Here is a 27232-nt window from a genome sequence, read left to right as displayed (position 1 = left end):
GTGATAGGACAAGGGGCAATTATCATAAACTGGAACACAGGAGGTTCAACCTAAACATGTGGAAAAACCTCTTTATTGTGGGGGTGACAGAGCACTGGAAGAGGCTGCCCAGTGAGCTGATGGAGTGTCTGGAGACATTCAAAACCTTCCTGGACACCATCCTGTGCTGCCTACTCCAGATGAACCTGCTCTAACTGAAGGGGTTGGACTAGATGATCTCCAGAGGTCCCTTCCAACCCCTAATATTGTGGGATTCTGTGAAAAGGCTACTGTGTCTAATAAAGAAGATGGTGAAGCCTTTATCCACAACTTTTAATCTTATCAAATGGAAATGTAAATTCTTGCACCAAGACAAAAGGGAAGCAAAGCAGAAAGGGAAGAAGTTGGGTAAGGGAAGAAGCTGTGTGGTAGCCTTTAATATAACCCAGGTCTGGAAAAGTTCAGTACAAATGTTGCATTGGCACTGCTAGCTTGTGTTTCTGTAGAGGGATTCCTCAGGAACTGAACAATCTGCTGATGCCTTGGGATGTATCTGACTTTTTCTTTTTGACATGATCATAATACTAAGGGCTGGTGGCAGTATGCATAATCCTGTTCATGGGATGATGTTATGGAAATTCCGTGTGCCAGCAGAACAGGGTTTGACTCTAGGTTTCCACTAAGTCAATAATCTGTGAAGAGATTCTTCTATAAAGCCCTTTTTATTAATAATGTTACAGCTTGAGATGAGTGTCTCCATAAAGGAACCCTGAACAAAAATAAACCCCTGGAAAGTTATACCCTTACACTTTAAGTTCCCCATCCCTCACACAACAGTTCTGACCAGCAGTAATATTAGGGTCTGGGGTCTTCCCATTTTTCATTGGGTTTCATTGCCTCCAGGCAGCCCATTTCTCATCCCTAAGGCAGCAGCTTCTCTTAATGAAAGGAGCTTTATTATCCCATAGCCAGGGCCAGCTCTGGGGCCTTCTCTTTACTAGGGAAGAGTTCAACAAATTTAGATTGACAGTTCACAGCTTGCAGCTCAAGGCTTCAGTGCCTTCACCTTCCAGTCCTAACAGAGCAGCAAAAACTACTTGTGTTTAAAACTATTTTCCTTCTACAGTGATTAACTGAGCCCTATCAATTTAGTGATAAGTGGACATGGAGAAAACAGTTTATTGAATTACAAATGGAAATAGGTTTAATTTTGCTGCTGATTTGATTTCCTCTGGTTTTGCACCTACCACCTACAAACATTCCACTTTCTTCCATTTCAGATGCTTTTTCCTTCTCTTCAGTTAAAATGTGTGCTAAGGCTTTATCTGCAATTCTGCTGAACAGCTTTCTGGCTGGGGAAGATAGCTCTGTCCTTGGTTCCTTGACTGACTCAACACCACATTGATCACAATGGTGAAGCTTCATCCTAGAAAAGATGAGTGCCCTTCCCAAAAGTTTATCTGCTAATTGGAGAGAAGGAAAAGGTTAGGTTTCAGACAAGTTATCAACAGGAAAACATCTGATGAAAGAACAGGTTCTCAGTGGGACTTAAATGTTCCTTGCAAGGGAAGACTACAGCACAAGGATTAATAGCTGAAATGTGAATGACTTCTGGGCTACACCAGCAGGAGGGATGTTTGCTGAATTTCGTGCCCTTAGACTGCCTGTTCCTGTCCTTATGTGTGATTTCTCTTGAGATTTCTTATCTCTTCTCATGCTGGTATCAGATAGTATCCTAGTAGCAAAGCATTACCTTTCCTAGTGTTCAGGTTATTTCCATTTCTGTGTCTCCTGTCTCTTTACTTGTGAGATTCTTCCATATGCTGATGCTGATCTTTCTCTTCCCTAGGGCAACTCTTGTGATGTCAGGCATTAAGATCTTGTTTCTCAAATTCTTCTAGTCAATCTTTTTTATAAAGTTAAATCAGTAATTTCTTCCTTTTGTATTTACAATTTTGAATTAGTTGTCTAGCTGTCCATTTTTCCCACTGAGCTGTTTCTCAGGCAAGCTCTCCCAGTTGCCAGCTCTTTCTGGCATGATTTTGATCTTTCCTTCCCAAGCTGATCACCTCAAGATTTTAGAGGGGGACACATAATGAAGAGCAGGACAGCAGATGCTATAAAAAGCACCACTAATAATATTTGTGCTCTCTCCAGTGTATCTAGACTGAAATCGTCCTGGCTTCTAATAATTTGCTTGGACATCTCTGCACTAACACTTTTGAATCATTTCACATCTCTCCTAACACCCCTCTCCTTGGATAATCTTAGTTTGCTCTCTTGAAAGTAGCGCTGATATTATTTTTCTGTCCAGGTTCTGATCACTTGCCTTATTAGTGCCCTGACCTCTGTTAGACTTCTCCCAAAGCAGCCTGGGCTGTGAGTTTTATTACAGTTCTGTTTTACTTCCTCTTCTAGTTCTCATGAAAGATGAAAACAGCTTTAAATGTTCCATGCATCAGCCTGCAGTCAGGTTGAAAATTTTCTTCTTACTTTACATGAATCCTCTATTGTGTGCAGCCATTAAGCCAAGCAGGTTGGCAAAGAGGTGTTTTCTTCATCCCTGCCTTGGAAAGTAAGACTGGCTTTTTTTCCCCTCCCACAAAGATGATGATCTGCCTCTGAAACCCAAGAAGGAATGGATTCACATGGACAGCGTGGAGTTTGAGAAGCTTGAATGGATGAAAGATTTGCCCTCACCCCGACAGAAGAAAACCAAAAAGGTTTGAACACAGAAACTGTGTCTGGATTATGCCTGTCAGCAGTAGCAGTTTTGAAGGCTTCAAAACGTAGTCTTTTGGTTACTTAGTCTGTAAATCAACCTGTAAATCAGGCTGAGGAATTCTCTAGTTTCTTCTACAGGGTGGGATGGTACATGGTCAATTTAGTCTCAAGAGGACTAGGAAGTGAGAGTCTAGCAATTGTAATCTGGGATGAAAGGGGTCCTGAAAGGTAATAAAAAAGGAAAGAGGGGAGTAAATGTTAAGAATTTGAAGCCTGACCTTCCAGCCGCTGATGTAAGAAGTGGTATTTTAAGTGATGAGTGGAGTGGCAAACATTAAAAATAATCTTTTTATCTCTCCATCATTTATTGCAGGGAATGCAAGCTCGATTCAGTTTAAAAGGAGAATTGATTCCTGCAGATGCTGATTTACCAACACACCTAGGCCTGCATCACCATGGAGAAGAGGCAGAGGTAGATGTAATACCATAGAAAGGGCACAATAATATCTGTTCACTGGGTTTGATTTGGGATATCCGTTTGGTATTGAGGTTTTTAGTGACAAAAACCTCAGGAAGGTGAGGATGAGGGATTTTCTTTTTAAACAAGCTCCTGAGGAGTATTAGGTCTGCATGCATCAACTGCTTTACTTTCAGAAAAGTCCATTAATGCTTTTTCTCCTTAATGCTCTTAAGGAAAAAGCTGCATATACATGCTCTTCTTGAAGTTCAGTTTTTTCCTGTCACATCAGTTATTAGAATCTCCTTTGCAGTTGTCACAAAGCAACAAACAATATTGCATTGCAGTTCATCTTCTGTTCTGTGGTATTTTACAGTTAATCTCATTTTAACAGGCCAGTTTTTACTTATAGCTGTTTAGTTTGTGTTTGGTTTGTTTTGTGTTGTATTTTTTTTCTCTTCCATTTAGAGGGCTGGTTATTCTCTCCAAGAGCTCTTTCATTTGTCTCGCAGCCAAGTTATCCAACAGAGGACACTGGCTCTCCAGGTCTTGGGTCATATTGTTCAGAAGGTAAGTTGTTTTCCATGGAATTTCTCTCCAAAATTCAAGTTTATGGTGGATCAGGGCCCAGATTCTCTGGTACTAGTGATTTGTGTTTTATTATTCAGTGAAGGTGAGCAAAACTGGGAACTCCACACAGCAGAGAGGAGGCAGTCTAGGAGATTCTTGGAGTGCATAGAAGATAATTTTGTGCTCCAGCTGGTAACTGAGCCTACCAGGGACGGAGCACCTCTTGATCTTCTTTTCACAAACAGAGAGGGGCTGGTGGGAGATGTAGTGGTCAGTGGTCGTCTGGGACTCAGCGATCATGAAATAATAGAGTTTTCAATACTCAGGGATGCAAGGAGGATCGTCAATAAAACCTCTACATTGGACTTCTGGAGCGCAGATTTTGGCCTATTCAGAAGACTAGTTCAGAGTGTACCCTGGGATATAGCCCTTGAAAATAAAGGGGTCCAGGAGGGATGGACATATTTCAAGGAGCAAGTTTTCAAGGACAGGAGCAGGCTGTCCCGGTGTGCCGAAAGGCGAGCCGGAGGGGAAGACGACCAGTCTGGCTGAACAGAGAGACTTTGAAAGAAACTAGGGTAAAGAAGAGGGCCTACCAGTTATGGAAAAAAGCGCTAACTACTCGGTAGGAATTCAGGAATATAGTCAGGTTGTGTAGAAAGAAAATTAGAGAGACAAAGGCACAACTTGAACTGAATCTCGCCACCTCTGTGAAGGATAACAAAAAGTCCTTCTACAGATACATTAATGGCAAAAAGAGCTGCAAGGAAAACATCCATTCTTTACTGGACATGAGCGGGAATATAGTTGTCAAAGATGAAGAAAAGGCTGAGGTATTTAACACCTTCTTTGCCTCAGTTTTCAACAGTAAGAGAGATTATCCTGAGGACAGCTGGCTTCTGGAACTTGTAGAAGGTGACAAGAATCTAAACAGCCCCCCTGTAATCCTGAAGGACACAGTCAGTGACCTATTGAGGTGCTTGGATCCCCACAAGTCTATGGGACCAGATGGGATCCACCCAAGGGTGATGAGAGAGCTGGCAGAAGAGCTCGCCAAGCCTCTCTCTATCATCTATCGACAGTCCTGGCTCATTGGGGACATCCCAGATGATTGGAAGTTGGCGAATGTCACACCAATCCACAAAAAGGGTTGGAAGGAGGACCTGGGAAACTACAGGCCCGTCAGCCTGACCTCAGTGCCTAGCAGGGTCATGGAACAGATCATCCTCAGTGTAATCACACAGCACCTGCAGGACGGACAAGGGATTAGACCCAGCCAGCACGGGTTTAGGAAGGGCAGGTCCTGTCTGACCAACATGATCTCCTTTTATGATCAGGTGAACCGACTGGTGGATGAGGGGAAGGCTGTGGATGTGGTCTACCTGGACTTCAGCAAGGCCTTTGACACCGTCTCCCACAGCATCCTCCTGAAAAAGCTGTCAGCCCACAGCTTGGACAGGAGCACCCTGTGCTGGGTTAGGAACTGGCTGGAGGGCCGGGCCCAGAGAGTGGTGCTGAACGGGGCTGCATCCAGTTGGCGGCCAGTCACTAGTGGTGTCCCCTAGGGATCAGTGTTGGGCCCAGTTCTGTTTAATATCTTCATTGATGATTTAGATGAGGGGATTGAGTCCACAATTAGCAAATTTGCAGATGACACTAAGCTGGGGGGGAGTGTGGATCAGCTGGAAGGCAGGAGGGCTCTACAGAGAGACTTGGACAGACTGGAGAGTTGGGCTGATTCCAACAGGATGAGGTTCAACACGGCCAAATGCTGGGTCCTGCACTTTGGCCACAACAACCCCAAGCAGCGCTACAGGCTGGGCACAGAGTGGTTGGACAACAGCCAGACAGAGAGGGACCTTGGAGTTTGGATTGACAGGAAGCTGAACATGAGGCAGCAGTGTGCCCAGGTAGCCAAGAAGGCCAATGGCATCCTGGCCTGTATCAGGAACAGCATGGCCAGCAGGTCCAAGGAAGTGATTCTGCCCCTGTACTCAGCCCTGGTGAGGCCACAGCTTGAGTCCTGTGTCCAGTTCTGGGCCCCTCAGTTTAGGAAGGATATCGAGGTCCTGGAGCACGTCCAAAGGAGGGCAACTGGGCTGGTGAAGGGACTTAAGCAAATATCCTATGAAGAGAGGCTGAGGGAGCAGGGGCTGTTCAGCCTGGAAAAGAGGAGGCTCTGAGGAGACCTCATCACTCTCTACAGCTACCTGAAAGGAGGCTGGAGCCAGGGGGGGGGTTGCTCTCTTTTCCTAGGCAACTCTCAGCAAGACAAGAGGGCACGGTCTCAAGTTGTGCCAGGGGAGGTTTAGGTTGGATATTAGAAAGAATTTCTTTACGGAGAGGGTGATCAGACATTGGAATGGGCTGCCCAGGGAAGTAGTGGATTCCTGGAGTCCCTGGAGATATTAAAAAGAGACTGGATGTGGCACTCAGTTCCATGGTCTAGTAGCTGCAATGGTAGTGGATCAAGGGTTGGACTTGATGATCTCTGAGGTCCCTTCCAACCCAGTCGATTCTATGATTCTATGATTCTAAAATCACCAGCAGGGTGTTCTTTTTCAATGAGACTCTCCTACTGATGGAAGAGTGAAGTGTTGGGACATTAGAAGATGAATTTCAGGTTTGTCTGGCAAGAGATGCTTGAAAGTATTCTTTAGCAGCAGAGCTGCAGCTTCCATTCTGGTGTTGCTTTGGACACAATTTGTTGGGGTTTTTTTATATGTTATTTTTGTTAAAAAAGCTATCTTGGCAATGACCCTTTCACTCCTGTTGTCTGAGCCAACTGCATGATACGTTTTTTCTGCAGGAGGTGAGTATGAACCAGCCTACTCACAGAGCAATGTGCCAACAGCATAAGGCAAAATGAGTATTCACTTCTGTGCACATTTCCACCTAACTCTTAGGGGATGTACTAACCTTCCTTCCAACAGCAGTGGAGGCAGAGAAGAAGGTACAGTGTAGTTTTGAGAAGAATGATACAGCAGAACAGGGTGAACTCAGAATATGGGTCCAGATTAAGAAGGGAAGGTTTCCTGCATTCTAAGGAACTCGAGTTTGGTGTCTCTGTAGAATGAAAGGAGGAGAAAATAAAGGACAAAAACCTGCACACAGTTTAACTTCCTAACTGTAGAAAGAGGGAGAGGGAAACATGCAGGATGTTGGGGTGTACCCAGCAGCTCTAACACTGGCTCTGTGTGACGTTTCAGGCCAGGGCTGGGGAGTTTGCTTCCTCCTTGAAGGGCAGCGTCCTGCGCCTGCTGCTTGATGCTGCGGGTTCCTCTTCTTGCTGCGCTTCTCCTGGATGATGCAGTGGAAAATGTCCTGGCAGCATCTGTTGGTGCTCTCCGGGCTCTGCTGGTGTCACTGGATGATGAGGTGAGAGAATCATGAGGTGTCTGGGCTTGAGGGCAGGCTGGGATTTTGACAGGAATCAGAACGGGAAGACACGGCAAGCAGCTTGAAGAAAGGGTTGCTGGATGTGTTAGCTTAATGGGCAATACAATGCCAGTGCTGTGCTTTGGGACAGACCAGGGAGTGTGTTATCTGAGTTTGAGAGATTCAGCCCTTTTCTCCTGTTTGGATTAGGTCTGTCCCGTGTTAAAATTCAGTGCAAGCTGCTGAGGTGCTCTACTTTTTGACATCTTTACAGTCTAGATCAGGCCACTACAAATATATGTGTACAATTATTTTTTTTAAAATATGGGATTGAGTGCATCCTCACCAAGATTGCCAATGACACCAGTCTGTGTGGTGTGGTTGACACACTGGAGGGAAGGGAGGCCATTGAGAGGGACCTTGTTAGACGTGAGGGATGGGTCCATGGCAACTTCATAAAGTTCAATAAGGCCAAATGTGATGTCCTGCACATGGTTTGGGGCAATCCCAAGCATTGCAGGTTGGGTGAAGAGTGGATTGAGAACAGCACTGAGGAGAAGGACTTGGGGGTGTTGGTTGATGAGAAGTTCAACATGTGCCAGCAAAGTGTACTTGCAGCTCAGGAAGCCCAACCCTATCCTGGGCTGCTTCAAAAGAAGTGTGTCCAGTAGATTGAGGGAGGTGATTCTTCCCCTCTGCTCTCTTCAGACCCCCAACTGGAGTACTGTGTCCACTTTGGGAGCCCCCAAAGCAAGAAGGACATGGAGCAAATCCAGAAGATGCTGGAGCACCTCTCCTGTGAAGGCAGACTGAGAGAGTTGGGGTTGTTCAGCCTGGAGAAAGGGAGGCTCCAGGGAGACCTTATAGCAGCCTTCCAGTATGTGAAGGGAGCCCCCAAGGAAAGCTGGGGAGAGACTTTTTACAAGAGTGTTGAGTGACAGGACAAGGGTAATGGTTTCAAACTTGAAGAGGGTTGATTGAGGTTGGACAAAGGAAGGAATTGCTTACTGCGAGGGTGGTAAGACAGTGAAACAGGTTTCCCAGGGCAGCTGTGGCTACCCCTTCCCTGGAAAAGTTCAGGGCCATGTTGGATGAAGCTTTGAGCCACCTGATCTAGTCCAAGGTGTCCCTGCCCATGGCAGGGGAGTTGGAATTAGTTATTATTAATGCCCTTTCCAACCCAAACCATTCCATGGTTCTAGCATTCATTGATACAAGAGAACCCTGAGCAGAAAGGTTGAGATTTCTTCCTGGCTGGACAGAAGCAGACCACTATAGTCAAAGCATGCTGTGGGCTTTGCTTCAGGTTCCTTCCATGAGAGCTGCTCCTCTGTCAGACTGCAAGGGGGCTGGTGATAGATAAGAGTGGTTAGATCTCAAGGAGCCCCCTGCCACTTCTCCCAGGCCTTTAGAACTATCCCTAGTGGGGAGGCAAGAAAAATGAAGGACTGAACAGTTTTTTCCACATCTTGCTCCTTTTCTAAGCTATAAGCCTAATGGTGTTTTCTTAGATGAGTCCTGGCCACCCAGTGGTAGGTAATTAAATGCTATGGATCAGCTACTTAATGTGCTTTTTCTTCTACTATTTTACTCTGGTTTGTAGCTGTCTGCAGCACTCTGGTTCTCAGATCAAAGCTTGCAGTGTGATGTTTTTTTGAAGTTGATGCCAAAAGCAGCATCATGGGTGCTGAGCTGGTAGATTTTCCTCATTTGGAGAGTCCTTCCTAGAGTCTTGTGCTGCTGATTTTCAAAAGGTCTCTGAGGAAGATCAGGGCTGGAAGTCTCACCTTTTGCTCCAGGATTTGTAAGACAAACAAGATTTATGCCCACTATCATAAATGTTTTGCAGTTAAGCTGCATTTCTGTTACCCATGTTGTGAATTTATTTCACCTCACAGGAATTGCTTTCCATTATTTCCTAAGTGTGTGTGTCAGAGGTTAAAATCACTTCCATGCAAAAACATTGCATTCTACTTGTACATGTTTAGAATACCCTTTATTGTGCTCCTGTTTTCCTGGGGTTAGGTAGGAATCAATAAAGCATTCCTCAGTCAAAAGCATTCTTGAAAACTTTTTTGTCTTTCATGATTTCTTTGTGAGATTTTTAAAAATATATTCTTATTCTCACTATAGAAATACCTTGATTGGACTTTCTCATGGTACCAAGGGATGGCTGCATTCCCCTTTGTCCCCAACAATGAGGAGGAAGAAGAGGAGGAAGATGAAGATCTAAATGGAACAAATAAGTCTCAAGATAAAAAATTAAAGGATGAAAACAAGCCAGATCCAGATGTGGCCCGGTATGATGTTGTAAAGGTAAGCACAGATTTATACAGGAAATCTTTTTAGGAAAATGTGCTCTGTGCAGTGGAAACATCTGCCCTACTGTGTATGTTGTTAAGGACATCCTGGACACAAGCTGGAACTCTTCCCTGGCATTTGGATGTTACGTTTCTGTCATATATTACCAGGAAAGTATTTTTATTTTAAGTTATTAAAAATGCTGTGGCTTGACCTGTGTGATTTCAGTACCAATACGTATCTCTAACTTCCTTTATAGAAACTGACAACAAGCACACAAGAAACTTGCTTCAACAAGAAAGACTTGTTGAAAGACTGTGTGAGTTTCAAACTCACTTGGGCTAAAATTGAAAAGGCTCCAGACACAATTAAAGTGTTTGTAGATGCTTTTGTAAAGTTAAACATAAGCATTACAGCTAGATAGTTCAGAAATAGTAAGATTTGTATAATTTCAGTCTTTTTTTTACTTGCCATAAAGGGCATTTTCCCAATTTCACTTTTTGTATTTGCATTTCTCATAGTTACAGCATTATTCCTCATATATTTAAGCCTAATCCTGCAATCTTGATAGGAGATTTAAAAATAGCAAACTGCTGTCTCAGAACCAGCCTCGGTGGAGCTAATGTAACTCTTTTGCCTGCAATACTCATTAAAACCTGTGGTCACATCACTTAGTCCATATTCTTGAGCCTGTGTTCAAATGGCTCTTGGTTGCTTCACTGGGAAGATGAATTATATACTTGGGCTTCATTTGGAAGCTTCATAATTTCAGATGGATTCTACTAGGTGACTGTTTAAAAAGCTTAACAAAAGAGTTGTAGACAGATGAGATCAGTTTCTGATTCTGGAAAGAGCTGTGTGGTTCAGCATAATGGATCCTAATTTGTTCCAAGTGGCCTTAACTCAGAAGAGTTTTGGGGTAAAATCTCCACTGTAGTAGTTGTTGTGAAATTCTGTTTCACATCTGCTTACTGTTTGTTACTACACAATTACTCCACACAGTTAGAAAAAGAAGTATTTAAACAAGCAGCTGAACTCAGTCAGGCCTAGCACTGCAACCTTGCTTGGCTGGAACTTTTAAAAAGTTTTGGTACTATGAATCGATGTTGTGGAGTTGCCTTTTCCAGGACTAGGAATGCATAATGTCACTTTAACTGTAGATGTGTTCTCTAACACACCACTGATTATGGTCTGCTCTGTGAACCATAAAATAAAAAGAATGTTCCGTGCATCTCTATTTTCTACTGCACGATAGGGATTGGTCCTATTCTCTGACATAACAGCTACAGTCAGACAGGGTGCTGCATTAAGAGGTGGTAGCCCAGATACCACATTAGATTTTAGTAGTTCTTTAAGGCAAGGTTGTTTCCTATTCCTGTTACTTACAGTAACATACTTTGGAAGACAGAAGTAACCAAACCCCACCAGTGGTCTGACACAGAACCTAAGTTTGGTTTTTCCTTTTCTCTTGCTAATTCTTGCTCACTTGCTACCATCCTAGCAAATCCACAGGAACTTATTTGTTTCCCCACTGGTAATTTTAACACCTCTCTTCAGAAGATGTAATTGAATCTGCTTTTTTCTGAGCAACTGCAGGTCAGAGAGTAATTGTAAGGAGCATAATGAATTTTTTTTTCTTCTTCTTCTTCTTTCAGGGACTTTTGAGGACACGGATCCAGCACCGGATGGAGGGTGCATCCTAACAGTCCTGGTGCACATCCTCACCCACATAGCCAGGCACTCCTCTGAAGCATGTAGCCAGGTAAATCTGCTGTTGTAAAGGAGCAGTGGTAGAGAAAGCTTTGAAAAAGGGAAGAAAGAAGCAGAGTTATGGCAAGGAGATTAGGGAAAAATGTTTGTTTTGCATGTTTTCTGCATGTCTGTGTGATTGCATAGCATTGGTTATTTGTACATGCTTTTGTACATCTCTCTGCAGCTGCTTGACTGTCCCAGACTGATTGAAACCATTGTCAGGGAATTTCTTCCCACTCAGTGGGATCCCCAGGTGGCTGAACGAGGGTGCTTCATCACCAGTCTCCATGGAGTTGCTTGTGCCACTGCCATGAAGTTCATCAGAGTGTTGGCATCTGCAGGCCGAAATGCAACAGCCAGGCTGGTGAGTGAGTCTCAGAAGGGCTTTTCTGACTTCAGAGGCCTTTCCTCTCTGTGCCTTGCTTTCTCAAGAAAAATGGAGGAATAATTGGAGGTGACAGAGTTGAAGCTGAAACAATAATTGTGAAAAAGGTGCATATGTGTGTTCTGAAGAAATTTTGACAGTGTCAGAGTAGTGATCAGTGATGATCAGAGTATTGATCAGTGTCAGAGTAATGAGTAAAATAGCACAGCTCAGTGATACTGACCACCAGTGGATGTTTAGAGCATGCATTGGTGTGTAGTGCTCTGTATTCTCCTGTGTTCCAGTGCTGAACACCTTGGGACTGTATGAACCAGAGATTTTATCCCCATCCCTGTGTACAACCCTGGTTGAACTTTCCTGCCACTCATTTGTCTTATTAAGTCTGAGGACATTTATTGGTATTTCCAGCCCCTCTTACCTACTTCTGGACCAGTTTTCCACTTTAGAGATAATTGCAATCACTCATGCAGGTCATCACTCTGGTGCTATAAATGCATAACATCTACCAAGTGCAGTACCCATTACAGTGCAGTGAGCATCTCTTAGAGTTTTTGGTTCAGAATTGTTAATAGCATCTAATGAATTGCCATCCAGGAAATTCTAGTACTATCAGCAGAAGAACACCAGCATGTCCTATAAAATACATAGAATAGCATGCTGGTAATGGATAGTGGGATATTAAAGGCTGTAGGTAGTGCTAGAAACATAATAAAAAATCTCTGACTTTTACTCTCTTTGAAGCTTTGTATACTCCAGGTGTTTCAAGGCATGTAAAAAGTGCCTACAAGGCTCCTGCTACTCAGGCTTTGGTTCTGTTACACCTTCATGTGACTTATTACAGGCACTTCAACATAGGAATGAGAGGTAATAAAAACTAAATCAAAATCACTGATCTAGAGATCTATTTTAGCTAACAGCAAAATTCTTCTGCCTTCCTCCTCTGGAAGCAAGTTTGACTTTGCCCTCTGGTTTGTAGGAGGGGTGTCAGAATTCATAGTCTGAATCATCAGTTCCTTTGCTTTCTTACTGGTGTGCATTGATTTCCCTACAAGATGTCTCTAAAACATTTGAATTTAAAATTATCTATAACATGTCCTTGTGTTGTGAAAAAAGACATTATTACATCATTTGTTTAGACAGAGAACACACAAGTTTTATGTGTGTGGGAGAGGGGAAAAGAAGCTCTTTTTTATGGTTAAGTAAAAATACCCAGTTGTGAGGGAGGATAAGATTTGTTTCTAGAGAGCTGCAAATGAGTCATGTTGTGCTTAATTCAATACGAAAATAACCTCAGAACATTACCAAGGCATCAAAATCCTATGATCTTACAAAACTAATCAGCAGGAAGTACCCTTTTTTATAAAATAAGCACAGAATTGTGAAAAGATTTAGGTTCTAGGACCTCTGAAAGCCTTTCTGTGTGACCTTCCAAAAAGAATATCAGCATCAATCCAGTACTTTTATAACTAGTGTTTTTCACAAGCTATATCTTTACATGGGATCATGACTAATAGAGTTGCATTTATGAGTACTTAAAGAAGGATAATAATATATTTTTAAAAAATCAGTTAAATGCTGTAGAGAGCACTGAAAACAAGAGTGTGTGAGTTAGGCAAACCTCCATTAGGAATGATTTAGGTGTAGGTAATTCAGTTTAGGAATGGATTAACACCTAGGCATCCCTTCCAGGAGTATTTCTCTTTTAATAGCTATTGACCGTCTGTTGGTCCTTTAAGATAACACAAGATAATGACAGATTTCACCAGTGTAAGAAGAGTTTAGAATGAGCTGAACTGAAGTCACCAGCTGTTTTGGTGTGTCTGGAGTAGTGAGTTAACAATGCACATAATTATTGTCTTGTCCCTTTGTCTTGGTTTTTTCTTTTTGTTCATTCTTCTGTGTTTGTTTTACAGCTTCACAAATTTGATATGAAAAGTCGGATAAGTCGGTTTGTGGCTGAAGATCCAGAGGATTTGCTCCTGCCAAGGGAAGAAGCCATCAGGCTGAGCACCGAAGCCTTCCGGCTCTGGGCTGTGGCAGCTGGCTATGGCCAGGCCTGTGATCTCTACAGGTAAAGTCCAAAGCTGGAGAGCTGGGGTGGAGGGCAACAGAGAAAATGGACATCCTGTTCCAGAAGGGCAAGCACAGGGATCTCCAGGCTCAGTCTTTACTCCTTTCGGGGAGTTTTTTCTCCTTTTTTCTGTCTTCTTGCAGTAAAACTCGGTTACTAAAGACTTTTGTGTGAGTGTTGTCTTTTTTTCTTGTTGTTCCTTATGTTCTGTGTTTAAGCACTGCTATTTATTTGTTCTGTCTACTGTGGGACCTTAACTTTTTAAGGCTGTATTTTCTCCCCCTGAAGGCATGAATAATCTGTACTTGTGTGATGTTAAGACCAATAGTTCACAGCACACCTAGGACTGAATCCGGTGCTTGGGCAGGGAGTTGAACTAAAATTGTATCCAGAGGCCCTTTCCATCATCTGTTTTGTGATTCATACCATAGGGATCTCTACCCTGTGCTGGTGAGGATCCTGCAGTCCCTGCCTGAATTGCTTTGTGCTTGCTATGCAAAGAGCCCCATGGTTGAGCTGTCTGTCCAGCGAGCTACAGCAGTGGTTACTCTGCTGACACACATGACACAAACAGGAGGCTACGTGGCAGAGCTGCAGGCCAAGCTGAGCAGGTAAGCCTTCTCTCTCACCAGTTCTATGGATCTGAGTAGTTGGCATCCTCTCTTCTCTTTCTTTGGTTTGGAAACCTGGCTGTCACCTTCTTTTTTCCTTTGTTTTGGGTGGTTTGTTTTGGGTGTATTCCCTCTGACACAGAGGGGCAGAAGGGCAATGTTAGCACTACTTTTCAGCAAGGAGGTTCCTTTGGCCTTCTCTTAGGGAAAAGAAAATAACCTTACTGAGGTTTGGAGGAAAGAATCTCTCTGCAGAGACCAATATGGATCAGGATTAAGAGGTTGCTTTTGATGGACATGGAAGCCGTAGGATTTGCTGAAGACAGAGGTACTTTTTCTGGTGGGAAGCAAGAAACTCTTTAATTAAAGCTGGATGCTCTGGTGGTGCATCCTGTAAAACTACAGCATAGCTCAAGGACAGAGTAGTGCAGGTGAAGAAACTTCAGCTTTCATGAGTAGATTCTGCATTCATCCTTTCTGCCTAAATTGATTTGGTCTGGGCTGTAAGAATGCAAAGATTTTTTCCCCTAGTGGCCGTTATTGGGTATCACCTCCCAGATTACATGCAAGTGGAAATCTTGCTATTAAATATGATGATTTAGAGAGACAATTATTTCTGAGGCATATTCACTATCCTGTGTCATTCTTTATTGTGTTTCAGTAATACCTCAGATGATAATGAACAGATTCCTCCTCCTCCACTGGCATGGAATCAAGTGTCAGGCTTGCAGCCCTTCCTTGACACCAGTCTGAAAAAATTCCTTCAGGACGTATCCCAGACAGAAACTTGGCAAATTCTCCAACCTCTGACCACAACTTATCTGATCTACCTGGGAGTTTATTACAATGCTTGCAGCCAACAGGTAAGGCCTGAAAATACAGTGGCTTTTCATCTCACCAGCATCAGCTTGTGTATTATCTTTGAAAACTGGAACTTACAGGCAATACTGAAAAAGACAGATATTGAGGTATCTAGCTGAGAGCTAGATTTTGTTTATCTCAGCTCAAATCTAGGATACATGGCATTCAGGGGCACCATTAGCCATGCCAAACATCACTGTCATTCTTCCTTCCTTTGGGTTTAGAGTCACAATCAAGGTGTATGGTAGTGCTGTGACTGTTCTGATTTACTGCAGAGATCCAGAGTATGAAACAAATCTAGTGTAGTTTACTTTGGCAGTCCTTTCTCCTTTTGGGCTAAATCAAGTTGCACATTTTTGCATTTGCTGCAGTCTTCTGAGAGCTTGCATGTGGGCAGATACATGGCAGTAATCTGGTTGGAAGATGGAGTTTTGAGGGTGATGCCATGAACTTTGGATAGTAAGCAATAAACTTATTTGCTTCCCCACTGACACTCAGAGTCAAATTCTGCAACCCAGTTACAGTTTTAGTATGCAACCATTTTTTAAAGTGAGTGTTTTGAAGGTGACACATATGTGTGATGATGTTGAAGATGAATGTCTCTCACTATAACTACCTTCAAGATTCATGTTCTAAAGAAAAATGCAAGGTTTCTCTATACTCCCCAACTGACATGCCTGAGTTCTGACCTAGAGGAGCTGTCTTCAACCTATAGGGGGAATTTAATGGCTGTACTTATCCACACTTCTACAACTCCTCTGAAAATTGCTCCCAGCAAATGAGTTTGAGTTGTGGCTGGGGTAGAAAACAGAAGTATCTTTCAAAGATGTCTTCAGTGCCCTGAAGTTTAGTAGTGCTCTTCACAAGTGTTCTTTAGGTCCTGAACATTAGAAGACCAGGATAACCAGGAGTCTAATATTTCTTTTCAACCTTTATAGATATCCCAGAAAAGAGGCTGTCAAAATAAGATTTTTTTTAAAATCTACATTTATCAGTCATTTATCTGTGGTTAAAAAAAATTGCATGTAGCATATTTGAATGGATTAGTGCAAAAAGAAAAAATTATCTTGTATAGCAACTAGATTAGTATATACTGGGATCTTGGAATATTTTTGTTTGACTACTAACAACTAAGGTCAACATCTTCATATAGATTGTACTCATTTCTGGAGGGGGATCTCAGCTGGGGGAAGATTAAATTTTATGTTGTATGAATGAGTATATCTGTATCCTAAAGCAACGTCCTAATGAAGGGAAAGAACATAAGAATTTTCCAGCATGTTTCTTCAACTTGGAATATTGCTTACTAGGGCCAGAAGGATTTGGAGGGTCCTCTAAAGGCCACTGATCCTCCACTGTCAGTATTCATCCATAGTCATGCTTGGATGGGTAGGCCAATCACACTTCAAACAGCTGATTTTTTAAAAAAATCTTTTGAGACCCTCTTAGTGCCCCTTTGCTTTCTCAAAGTATGTCTGATCACCTTTGTGTCATCTTCAAGTTGAATGGAAAGATCAACGTGTATATGAAATGGGAAGAGGAGTTTAGCCACTGAGGGGAAGTTTTCTTAGGGGAAGATTTAGAGATTCTTGATTCCAAAGATCCTATGCCTTAACTTGCAGCCAACTCAGAAATCTCTGTGAGAAGATTCTCACACTCTCTGGGAGTGTGAGAACATCTGGAGGTGCCAGCTCTGAGCTTCCACACTACCAGTAGTGAGACCAGCTCATATGTAGAGTACTGCAACTATGCAGATGATATGATCCAGTAAAAAGATAATAAACACAGAGAAAGTAATTAAATCAACCTAGATTGCCCTCACTGGAACTCATTCATTCACCACCTCTTTCTGTCTTTCTCCATCTTTCTTGCAGCCATCTGTCAATCCAGTTGACTGCTTAGAGGAACTGGAACATTTGTCATCTGAGGTGTTGCAGCCCCTTCTCAGCCAGCCAGCCGTACACAGCATGTGGGACTTACTCAGGTAAAATCATCGCTGCTGTGATGCTTTTTTTGCCAAAAGCTAAGGGAGCTTTATTTCTATATTGTATTGTGTGGCAGTTTTCCTTGTCACATTCCTCTTCTCTGTACAGATGTACCCTGTATGTATGAATTAGAGAGCAATGGGACTTTTTCTACACCCTGCTTTGTCCTCCCTCCCCTCACAGCAAATAGAATGATTGCTTTAGAGGTTTGGTTCCTCCCTTCCTACTGATGCTGCTTCATGGTCTGCAACTCTGCCCTTCCATCTATCTGTGTTTTTGATATGACTTTCAGATTTTAGTCAGTCTTGGCTTTGGTCCTTCTTTGGTTTCCTGTGTTTAAAAAAAAAAAAATTAACAGCAATTTGAATCCCTCTAACACCAGGGAGGTGAGGGTGTGCATGTACTGTTCATGTGCTCTGTGTGATGCTGCTTATAAAAAATAATTTAAACTAGGCTTTCATCTTCAGACTCCTGCAGAGCTTCACTAGGGCTTTGAAAACCCCTGCAGGAAAGTGAAAGGCCAGATACCAAACTGTTCTTTCATACATTTGAATAACATAAGCTTTGTCTCTAGCTCTAGGAACTGAACTATTCAGTACTGCAGATACTCTCTCTTTCTGCTATAGAGGGAGTCCCCCTACCAGCCTGTGAGCAGTACTCTGGAGAGAGGGAAACTGGAGTGCCTGATTTGTAGTCATGGAGACATCCTGCTGCTTCTGCAAACATCTGATATGCAGACCCTTAAAATCTTTTGGGTCTAAGTGCTGTTTGGTTGGTCACCATTTTGGCCCATGTTCTTTTATGACTGAGAACTGGGGTCTGGAGCTCTTAGCACCAAAGCTGCCAACAGAATGGGACTCTAGGCTTCTTCCTGCCTGTCCTCAACAGCTGAAAACTGGGTTTGATCAGCAAGAATTCTCCTGGGCTATTTTTTACTGGTTAGTAAAAATGAAGAGTCAGTAGTCTTTGCCTAATATCTTGACAATCTTGTCTAGATGTTCTGGGCAGATTAGGATCAGGAGTTCAGAGCCCCACACATCTCCTACATGGTAATGCCAGTGGAAAGAAGTCCAACACTTTTAAAGAATTATTTCTCTGTCACAGAGTAACAATAATGGATCTTTGAGATGATTTTCCCTGTTGCCCCATTACTGTTGAGCAACATTTTTGTGGGTCAGTGTTGATCATAGTGGTCTTGAATGTGCAGATGTGGTACATTTAGTGTGGGCACTGCTGGTATGAAAAACTGGAGAGTGGGGGAAGAGCCACACACCAAGGGCAGTATGCACAGTCATGTTCACAGGCATTAAACCTGGATTCTTTCAGAACAGACTTGAAAAATATGTGTTTCATTAATATATAAAGGGCAGCATTTGTGCAATGTCAGTTTTAGATATAATCTGGCTTTTTGGCTTTGCTTGACAGCTTATTATTGAAATATCTTGAGTGGGTGGGCAGCTTTATTAGCCCAGTTTGTGTATGGGAAATGAGCAGTTTTTTTAATCAATGGCCCAGTTCTTTCAAATGTTTGACACCAGAGATGTGTCACTGCATCAGTTTTTCTGCACATCATGAACAATTTACCTGGAGCTCAGAATTCAGGGTAGTTCACAGGAGTTGGCTTCTATGTCAATAGTGCTTACTTGATGAGCTGTGATCTTGCATTTTTCCTTGGTCTTTGGGGCTTTCATTTTACTGCACTGTGTGGCACAGCTCAATAACATTCCTACAAGATAATTCTTTAGCAGGATGAGTGCTGCTGACCTGACTCCTCTCCCTTTATCTCTTCACACAGGCCATGTTCTGCTTTGTGCAACCCTCTGTCCTGTTCCCCAGCACCAGAATCTGTCACCAGCATTGCATCTCTGGGTTGCACTGGGGGCAAACCTCCACTGAGCCTACTTGGCTCCAAGTCACCTTTCCCCTTCCTCACTGCCCTCCTGTTTCTCATCAACAGCATCACTCACATTCACAAAGGCCTGACCAGCAAGGTGAGAATAAACTTTTTGTCTGTAAGGTCTAGGTGAATGATGATGAGAGAGGTTAATATTTGTATCTTCCCAGGTTTAAGAGTGATGTTAGGAGGATTGTTAACAGGGAAATGTGTATTTTTATTTAAAAAATATCAAAGTACAACAGAGAGAAACATTCCCATTTTCAGAACCTGTGAGACATCTGAAAAATATTGTCTGTCTTTGAATTCCAATATCCAGTTGCCTCTGGGAAGCTAGATTTATAGAACAGTTGATGAATGGTGGTGAAGCTTAAAGAATGGATTTATGAAGATTGTTGAGAAGGGTTAAATAATTGTTGTTTGGCTAAGCAAAATAATGTCAGAGGAGGAAAAAATGTTCAAGTATATGTAACAAGGAAAAATGGAGTAAAATCAACCAAGAGAATGAGTGCTACAGGGGCTGAAGAGGTTTCTTCTTGCTTCTGGTTGTTCTGAATTTTTAGAATTTTAGCATGTCAGGGAAGATTGCAGAGTCTGAAGAGGAAATAGCAGAATCCTGGAGAAATGGAGTACTTGGCATAAGCTTTCTCAAAGCCTTACTTTGTCACCTTATGTTGAATTTGCTGAATAGGAATATCTGGACAAATGAGAGAAAAACATCTTAAGCCACTTTCCAGACTTCTGCCTTACACAGCTTTATGGAGAATGTAGATAGTGACTATTGATTACCTGCAGTAGCGATGGTCATGACAGATGCAGGTGAGCCCTGAGGCAGGAAAGCAGATATTTATCAGGCTATTGTCACATACCCTTTTGGAGTAACCAGGAATTCTCATATGAGAAGGTAAGGCTAGGCCTTGTAGAGGGCCATGTTTTCCTTTCCACCAAACACAAATTGTGTTAATTATATTTGTCTCCACTTGTGCTTCCTTTATAGTACAGCTCTGTGCTGGGCTTCAGAGGCTTGAAGGATTATCTGCATCAAAGCTTGAAGACTGGACCTCCCTCTGTAACTCCCTCATCTGCTTGGATCCTACGCCATGAATACCATCTGCAGTATTTTGTGTTGGCATTGGCTCAGAAAATGGTATTGTTGTTAATCCTCTCATTCCTTTCACCCAAGGAATTGCCTTTGCAACTGGTTTTGCATCCATTCTTGTATCTCATTTAGGTCAGGTGACTTTTCATGAGTCTGATTTTTGTGCCCTATTAGCAAAGAAAATCTTTACAGTTACTGGTGTGTGGAGTTAGATCCAAAATACTTCGGGTCACAAAATTCTATTTCTCTGGCTAAAATGAGAACAAAGTTTGCAAGTGTGCTGCTAAAGCAGATGTCTGACTGTCTGAGACAATCAGGACAAGCAGGAACTGCTTAGTATGAATGCTGACAGTATTTGCAGTCTGCCTCAGTCTCTCACTTTCCAGAGGGTTCTATGTCTTGGTTGACCCTCCTGTCCTTGTTGATAGCCTTTTTGACAAATGATACAGTGTTTTTATCTGTTGTTTTGTTTTCTGTACAGGCAGGCACTTGTCCGGATTACACCCAGCATGCCTCACTCCATCACTCTGTTGCCATGGCATTGCTAAGCTGGTTGTTGCCAGGGAGTGAGCATCTGGCTTATGAGGTCCTCGTGGATCTTGCCTTTAATCCAGAATTTCTTCCGTAAGATTTGCATTTTTTTCCTTTTTCCTTTTCCTTTCCTTGCACTTTTTTCCTCCAGGCTACTTTTCTGTAGGCTGGTACATGGGAAAACCTGGGAAAATTGAAAAAGCACATGATTGCACTGCAGTTTTGTCATACTTCTTGGCCTTTAGTGTAGGGCCTGTATTCAAATTTTAGATACTCATTGGCATATTCCTCCAGTCATGGAGGCCCTCTCTTAATCAGCCCAGCAGTGTGGGCTGGCAGATTACTTCTCCAGAGTGCCAGGTGTTGAGAAATGAGACCATATTCATTTGCTCTCCTCTGTGGCAAGAGTCCTGTGATTACTGATTAGAACTGATCCCTCTTAGGCCCCACTGTCTGCTTCCTTAGGCACCAAATTTATTTTGCTGTTTATGAATTGACACCCTGTGACTGTTCTGTCCACTTTGACATTGTAACCAAATAATGAACATTTTCAAGTTGAAAGCCTCTAATGTTTGGCCCAAGAAAATTGGGAGCAGAGTTGTCCTTGTTCATCAACAATCTCTTTGAAAATTAACCATGGTGCATCCCCTCGTAAGGATTGGACCAAGGTGGCTGCAAGGAGATAGTGACAGTTTTCCAGAAAGTAAGATAGTTTGTGAATAGAGTTGCTTTTTGGTGGGTGGGGTTTTTTTTTGTTTGTTTTTGTTTTGTTTTGGTTTTTTTATTAAAAATACAGAGCTACCATTTTGTGAGAATTTGGCACATGGATTTGATAAACATACACCCACACCCCCTCCAGGCTTCTGATTACCAATCTGTATGATTCCCCTGACCTTACCACTGCCAGCTTCCAAGCTGCTATTTTGAGAACTCTTTCACTGATCCATGGAGTCCTTGTATCCTACCTGTATTTTCATCCCAACTCCCTGACTGGTGTGTTGCTAAGTAGATTGCTTCTCTGGACAAGGGGTTGAAGCCTCCACACCAACGCTGGCACTGTGTGGAGGTTTTTCATGGCAAAGCCTTGGTTGTTTGCTAACTTCAAATCTAGCTCTGTGATTTTCCTGTAAATAAGCTGATGCTTTAAAGGCACTTAATCCAGAATTCAGCTTATGATACCTTAAGTTTTGTGAGTGCTGTGCATGTGCTACTCTTCCTTATCCAGGAAGATTATAGGGATTAATTTCTATGGTGTTTCCATTTGTTTGGTGTTCTGTTTTTGTTTTTTGTTTGTTTTTTTTCAGCTGATGTTTGCCTTTCTCTTACAGGGAAGGGAAAGCTGGAGGGCCTGAAGGCAGCTTGACTTCTCCGATATTCCTGCACCTGGGTACCGGTGACAAACTGTTACAGCCTGGTTCTGCAGCAGCATCTTTTGAAAAAGCTACTCGTGGTGCCCTGCTAGGAGAATCCTACCAGAATCTGCCTTCCATCCGCTCCTGCTACCTTTCTCAACTTCGTCCACTTGCAGCCAACCCTGGCACGTTCACAAGCATCCCTACCAGGACGGAATTACCTCATCCAGTCAATGCTGCTTCCTGAGGCCAAAGGGCCCATCCTGCCTTCAGACTGGCCATTCTTTCCACTTATCAGCCTCTACAACAAGTGACTAATGCGGAGATATGCGGGGCTGTCCTCAACTCTCTCCCGGCTTGATCTCGTCAACACTGTGACCTTGAACCTCCAGTGGGTCTTGTTGCTGGAGACTTGGCGTGCTCAAACCCTTCAGAGCATCCCTACTGCTGCCAAGCTTGCACGACTCATGTGTGTCTTCCTCACAGGCAGTGACCTCCTTTCTAGAAGCTCCAATCCACCGCTACACGGCTGCTCTTCTCTCTGTGTATTGCCAACCAAGGCATTGGACTCCCTGAACTTGGATGCTCCTCTCCCTGGTTTTGGGCATCCTTTCCACGATCTTTATATAAGCCTCTTGGAGCAGTTTGAAGGTGTCTCCTTTGGAGATCCACTCTTTGGAATCTTTGTTCTTCTACCTCTGCAGAAGCGTTTCAGTGTCCATCTGCGCCTGTCCGTTTTTGGGGAAGCACATGAGTGTCCTGCGGACACTGGGAGTGGCCCACTCCAGCAGGTGATACTGCCTTATGAGCTGCCTGTCACTGCATATTTGTGGTTACTGAGCTCATGCCATTGTGTTTCCAACATTCCAGTGCTTTCTCCTCCTTCCTCATCCCATCTTGCCCAGTAGAATAATCATACTTCTTTGCTTAGAAGCTTTGCACTCTCCCTGAAGGAAGTCTGATGGATGGAATGTAAAATAGAATAGCAATGGAGAGCAATGTTCTCTTGATTTAGGGCTGTGTATGGGTTTTTTTGTTGTTCTCTTTTGTAAGTCTGAAGAGCAGGGTCCAGTCCCTGTAGGTGCAAGCCTTTGTCACATACTCATTTTCAGAAACTTGTGAAACTTTCTTTGAGAGCAGGTAGTGTATGTATATATAGAATCATAGAATCATAGAATTGGCTGGGTTGGAAGGGACCTCAGAGATCATCAATTCCAACCCTTGAACCCTTGATATCAAGGACAAGACTTGTGAGAACGTTCAGTCTCCATTAGAAACTGTCCCACACCCTGCTTAGCCTAATGACTGGAGAAACTCCTTCTAATTTATGGCCTGTGTGTATGAAGGGCTAGTCTGCACCCTATGTGCTTCTGCCAGCAATTACCTTTCCCTTAAATAAGTATTTTCTTATCTTGGTGAGGGTGATTTTGCCCAATGCACAGTCTAACAGTAATTTTTCCTCTCAGCCATGTTTCACATTTAGTTATGCTGGAGTTGTGCTTTCCTGGGTAATTCAGTGATAAATTTTTTCTCTTCAAGTGCAGGACTGCATCTCTTTTGAGTGAACAGGGCACAAGAGTTGGGATTTAGCTGGCTTTAATTTCTGCCAGTTGACAGACAATACCTGACCTTGCTAAGATGTTGGCTAATAGAAAGATAATGTTTCAAAATTTGTTTTCCAAACAACTGTTTATGTGAGACCAGTGCTTTGCATTCTGTGCATTACTGCACTTCTTCTCTGGATGTAGTAGCCCTGTGGCCAGTAGTTCTGTGTCATTATGGCCAGATGGAACCTTTGTGTCTTAAGTCAGGTGAGCCAATATATTGTGGGCTGCTTCTTATGGTGAGCAGTTTGTTCTCTTGATGTTCCCAGTAGACCCTTCCCTGCCTAATCCAGTTTCAGTTCTACAAATGTATGCAGCAACAGGGCTGAACACCATATTCCAGATTAAAGCCTTGATTCTATGTCATAGGCTTTATGTTGGTCATGATCCCTCTGTTCTGTCAGAACATTGTGGGATCTTACAATGGAGAACACTGCAAACCAATTTTTGTTCTTCATGTGCTAAGAATTTTTTTAATGCCAAATGCTTTGAACAATGTTTTCCTTGCCATGTTGCTTGAAAACAAAAGCGAAATACGTAATTTTAGCCCTAGAGAACTGATCTCAAAATTGAAAAATAAAAAAATGGATTTCTGGAGAGGGGAGAAGCAAACCAAACCATGTTGTTACTAAGAGCTTTTCTAACCTGTTTTTTCAAGGCTAGACAGTGAAGTCAGAAAGTGTTTAGAAACTTCACTTATCAACGCTGTTAACACGTATTTTTTTTTTGCTTTCCTTTTCTGGGTAAATGCATAGGTCAGTGTAAATTTCTCTAGTACATTAGTGCTGTTGAAGACACTGTCTTCTCACTTTGAAACCACTCTCTTTACGTGTGCCAAAAAGCAACAACAGTTGCAGTAAAGCATCTCTCCATAAAGCTCAAGAGTTCCTGAGGATGCTTTGTCAAATCCACGCCGTATCAGCGTGAGCAGCAGCAGCTTTGCTTCAAATGGGGTTGTGCCACTGAGGTTCATTGTGCAAGCACAAACAACTGGGGAAGGGGACCCTAAAGTCAAGAACTTTCCCTCACTAATTAGACCCTAACCAAAATTGCCATGTTGCATCTGGTGCGTTTGTTGCAGTTCCCTGTGCCCCTCGAGCGATACACGTCCCCTCCTGAGGACAACCTGAACCTCCTGCGGCTCTACTTCCGAACACTGGTCACTGGTGCTCTGTGCCCCACCTGGTGCCCTGTTCTGTATGTGGTGGCTGTGGCTCATGTGAACAGCTTTATTTTTTCTCAAGACAGCACAGCACAGGTAAGTAATGGAGTGCAGAGCCTTAGGGCTGGAAGCTTAGGATTTTGCATCATTGTTCTCAAGGGGGTGGTGTGGCTTGTGGTGAATCCCTGACACTGGGTCTGAAAACACAGATTGTAAGCAAGTGCACTGAGGACTGATCAGCTGTTTGTGAGTTGCAGACAGGTGGTCTTGTTAATTATATCCTAAAGCACTTGCATTAATGGTAGCCAATCCTACATAAACCTTTGAAGCCAGCAGCTACACGGGCTATGGTATGGCAGAAGCCAAGAGGATGAGGGAGCTGATCTGGCACTTTGTGGTAGATTTATCATCTGTCTGGGCCTGACAGCATCACACCATGTTAAGCAAAGTATCTGTTTTGTTCCTAGGAGACTGATGCTGCCCGAAAAAGCATGCTGCGGAAGACGTGGCTCTTGGTGGATGAGGTAGGAGCTGTGAGGTTCAGTCTTTGCCACAGGGACTTCAGTTTATCCAACACAGTACTCTGACAGATTTACCTTTGGCTTTTAAAATTTGTCTTGCTCATTTGTCTTGCAACTGCCTTGCTAATTTGAGAATGACTGATTTTGACCTGCAGTGGCTATAAAATGTTATCCAGGTCTTGTAGGAATTGAACTCAAAGCACTGGATCATTGAAACCCAGATTAATGTCCTGTACTTTGTTTCCTTGCCTCTTCATCAAGGACCATTTTATCTGGATAGTGAGAGGTCCTAGAGGGATAATTATAGCATAAATATGAACAGGTGGCCAGCAGTGATCTCCCTTAACTCAAATTTGGGTCCTTCGCCCAGAAAGAACAAAATAGGTACAAGGTTTCTCATTTTCTCAGGGAGCTTGTCAAAGCATGACAGAAATGGATCATTTGGCCCTTTATGCTTAGTGTCCAGGGTGTATACTTAGATCTCTCTCAAAACCCCATTTGGACTTCTGGCAAGAAGTCATTGTGAGGAGTTGTTAAAAAAACAGTGGAAATCTTATGCAAATCAAAAGTGAGTTTTCTTGGAAGAAATTCACCTTTTCTTAGCTCTTCTGTTGAAGATGATACAGTTAAACAAGTTTGGCATGGTGGAATTTTACTACTTGACAAATGTTTATCATGATATTATATTGTAATATTTATAGGTGATAATTGTGTTTGAGATAGGGTGGGAAAGATTGGAATCTTTTCAGACATGTTTAATGGCTGCTGTTTCTTTCTTCAGACTTTGAAAAAGCACCTGCTGTACTACAGGCTGTTGAATGCAGAGAGCCCTTTGGGATTTGATCTTTATGAGCAGCTCCCTCCCATGAGACTGAAGTATCTGCAGCTGGTGACACAGAAGGAGAATAAGGAGAGTACCCCAGTGCTGGTCTCATAGCAAAACACTTGTGCAAGAAGAGGGCCAAGGGGAAGAAGAGCTCAGTTTTTGCTCCACTTGTGAAACAATATGCACTTCAGACAGTTTCAGTCTTACCTGGACACTTGGTGACTTCACAAAGTGAAGCACTAGGAGAATAATCCCAGCCCTGCAGAGCAATACTCATCTTCTCGAGAAATGGCAATAGGTGTGTGTGGCCTCTCCACGGTGAATGCTGGAGCATTTTTTACCTCCATTCTTTTTCAGATTGTTCTGCTTCTCCCCAGAGGAGGTGAGGATGTGTCTGAGAGGCACTGGACTGTTGACTGGACTGTTGATAGACTGAAGGAAGGGGAGAAGCAGTTTTGTCCAGTCAGGCCTGAGACTGTTGATGTCTGTCTTTTCCAGATCTTTCCCCTACTCTTTTTTTTTTTTTTTTTTTTGTACCCTGAGTTTTAAATAAAATAAAATGACAAATCCAGCAGGGAAAAGTTGATCCTGAGGCTTGTTTGTTTGCATTTTATATATATATATATATAAACAAGCAGTTCTCAAGGAAAGTGTTCAGTGCACACAGAAATATTTTGTCAGACCTCTAAGAAATACTAGTTCCTAGTGCTGTCGTACAAACACTAAATATCCTCCCTTGGCTGTCTTTTGGATAGTCACTACATTGCTTTCTTTTCTCCCTGAATTTGTTTACATGTATAAAACTAAAAATATTTTCTTTGCAGGGCAGGATACTTGGAAGTAACCACTCCCCATGAGAGAAGAAAGAAAAAAGTGTTTCCTTGTTTAACTAGAACATGGATTGGTAGCCATATGAGGAGGGGAATCTAATTTAAATTTTAAAGTGGAGTTCCTAAACTAAATCTAATTTTAAAAATTCATAATTTAATCCAAATTCAGTGTTACAGTCTCAAGCATATTGGCTATAGTGCCCTAAAAGGCTCAAAACAAGTGCCAGGTCAAGTCCAGAATTTACTCTAGGTGGGATTTTCACTGGATATTTCATCTTTATTGAATAATTTTTGCAGATCTACAGTCATTCTGGCACACTTTTGTTTAGAGAACTTACT

General features: G+C 42.7%; 1 protein-coding gene across 1 annotated transcript in view; it reads left to right on the top strand.

Annotated features, from left to right (window-relative positions):
- Positions 1–26645, top strand: part of RPAP1 (RNA polymerase II associated protein 1) — a 43555-nt gene extending 16910 nt beyond the window's left edge. The window contains 26 exon segments of the mRNA XM_030452356.1: positions 2587–2702; positions 3077–3175; positions 3629–3730; positions 6940–7002; positions 7005–7026; positions 7029–7108; positions 9242–9424; positions 11065–11098; positions 11101–11171; positions 11346–11525; positions 13460–13617; positions 14049–14228; positions 14890–15091; positions 16964–17073; positions 18870–19065; positions 19966–20115; positions 20549–20691; positions 21927–22107; positions 22109–22259; positions 22262–22305; positions 22307–22447; positions 22449–22506; positions 22509–22741; positions 24636–24812; positions 25184–25240; positions 26019–26645. Of these exon segments, the coding sequence (XP_030308216.1) occupies positions 2587–2702; positions 3077–3175; positions 3629–3730; positions 6940–7002; positions 7005–7026; positions 7029–7108; positions 9242–9424; positions 11065–11098; positions 11101–11171; positions 11346–11525; positions 13460–13617; positions 14049–14228; positions 14890–15091; positions 16964–17073; positions 18870–19065; positions 19966–20115; positions 20549–20691; positions 21927–22107; positions 22109–22259; positions 22262–22305; positions 22307–22447; positions 22449–22506; positions 22509–22741; positions 24636–24812; positions 25184–25240; positions 26019–26174 (3287 nt within the window). The 3' untranslated portion in view covers positions 26175–26645.
- Positions 26646–27232: the final 587 nt, after the last annotated feature.

The sequence above is a fragment of the Calypte anna genome, chromosome 5A (assembly GCF_003957555.1).
Source record: "Calypte anna isolate BGI_N300 chromosome 5A, bCalAnn1_v1.p, whole genome shotgun sequence".
NCBI classification, from domain to species: Eukaryota; Metazoa; Chordata; class Aves; order Apodiformes; family Trochilidae; genus Calypte; species Calypte anna.
This window is presented reverse-complemented; position numbering and strand designations above follow the sequence as displayed.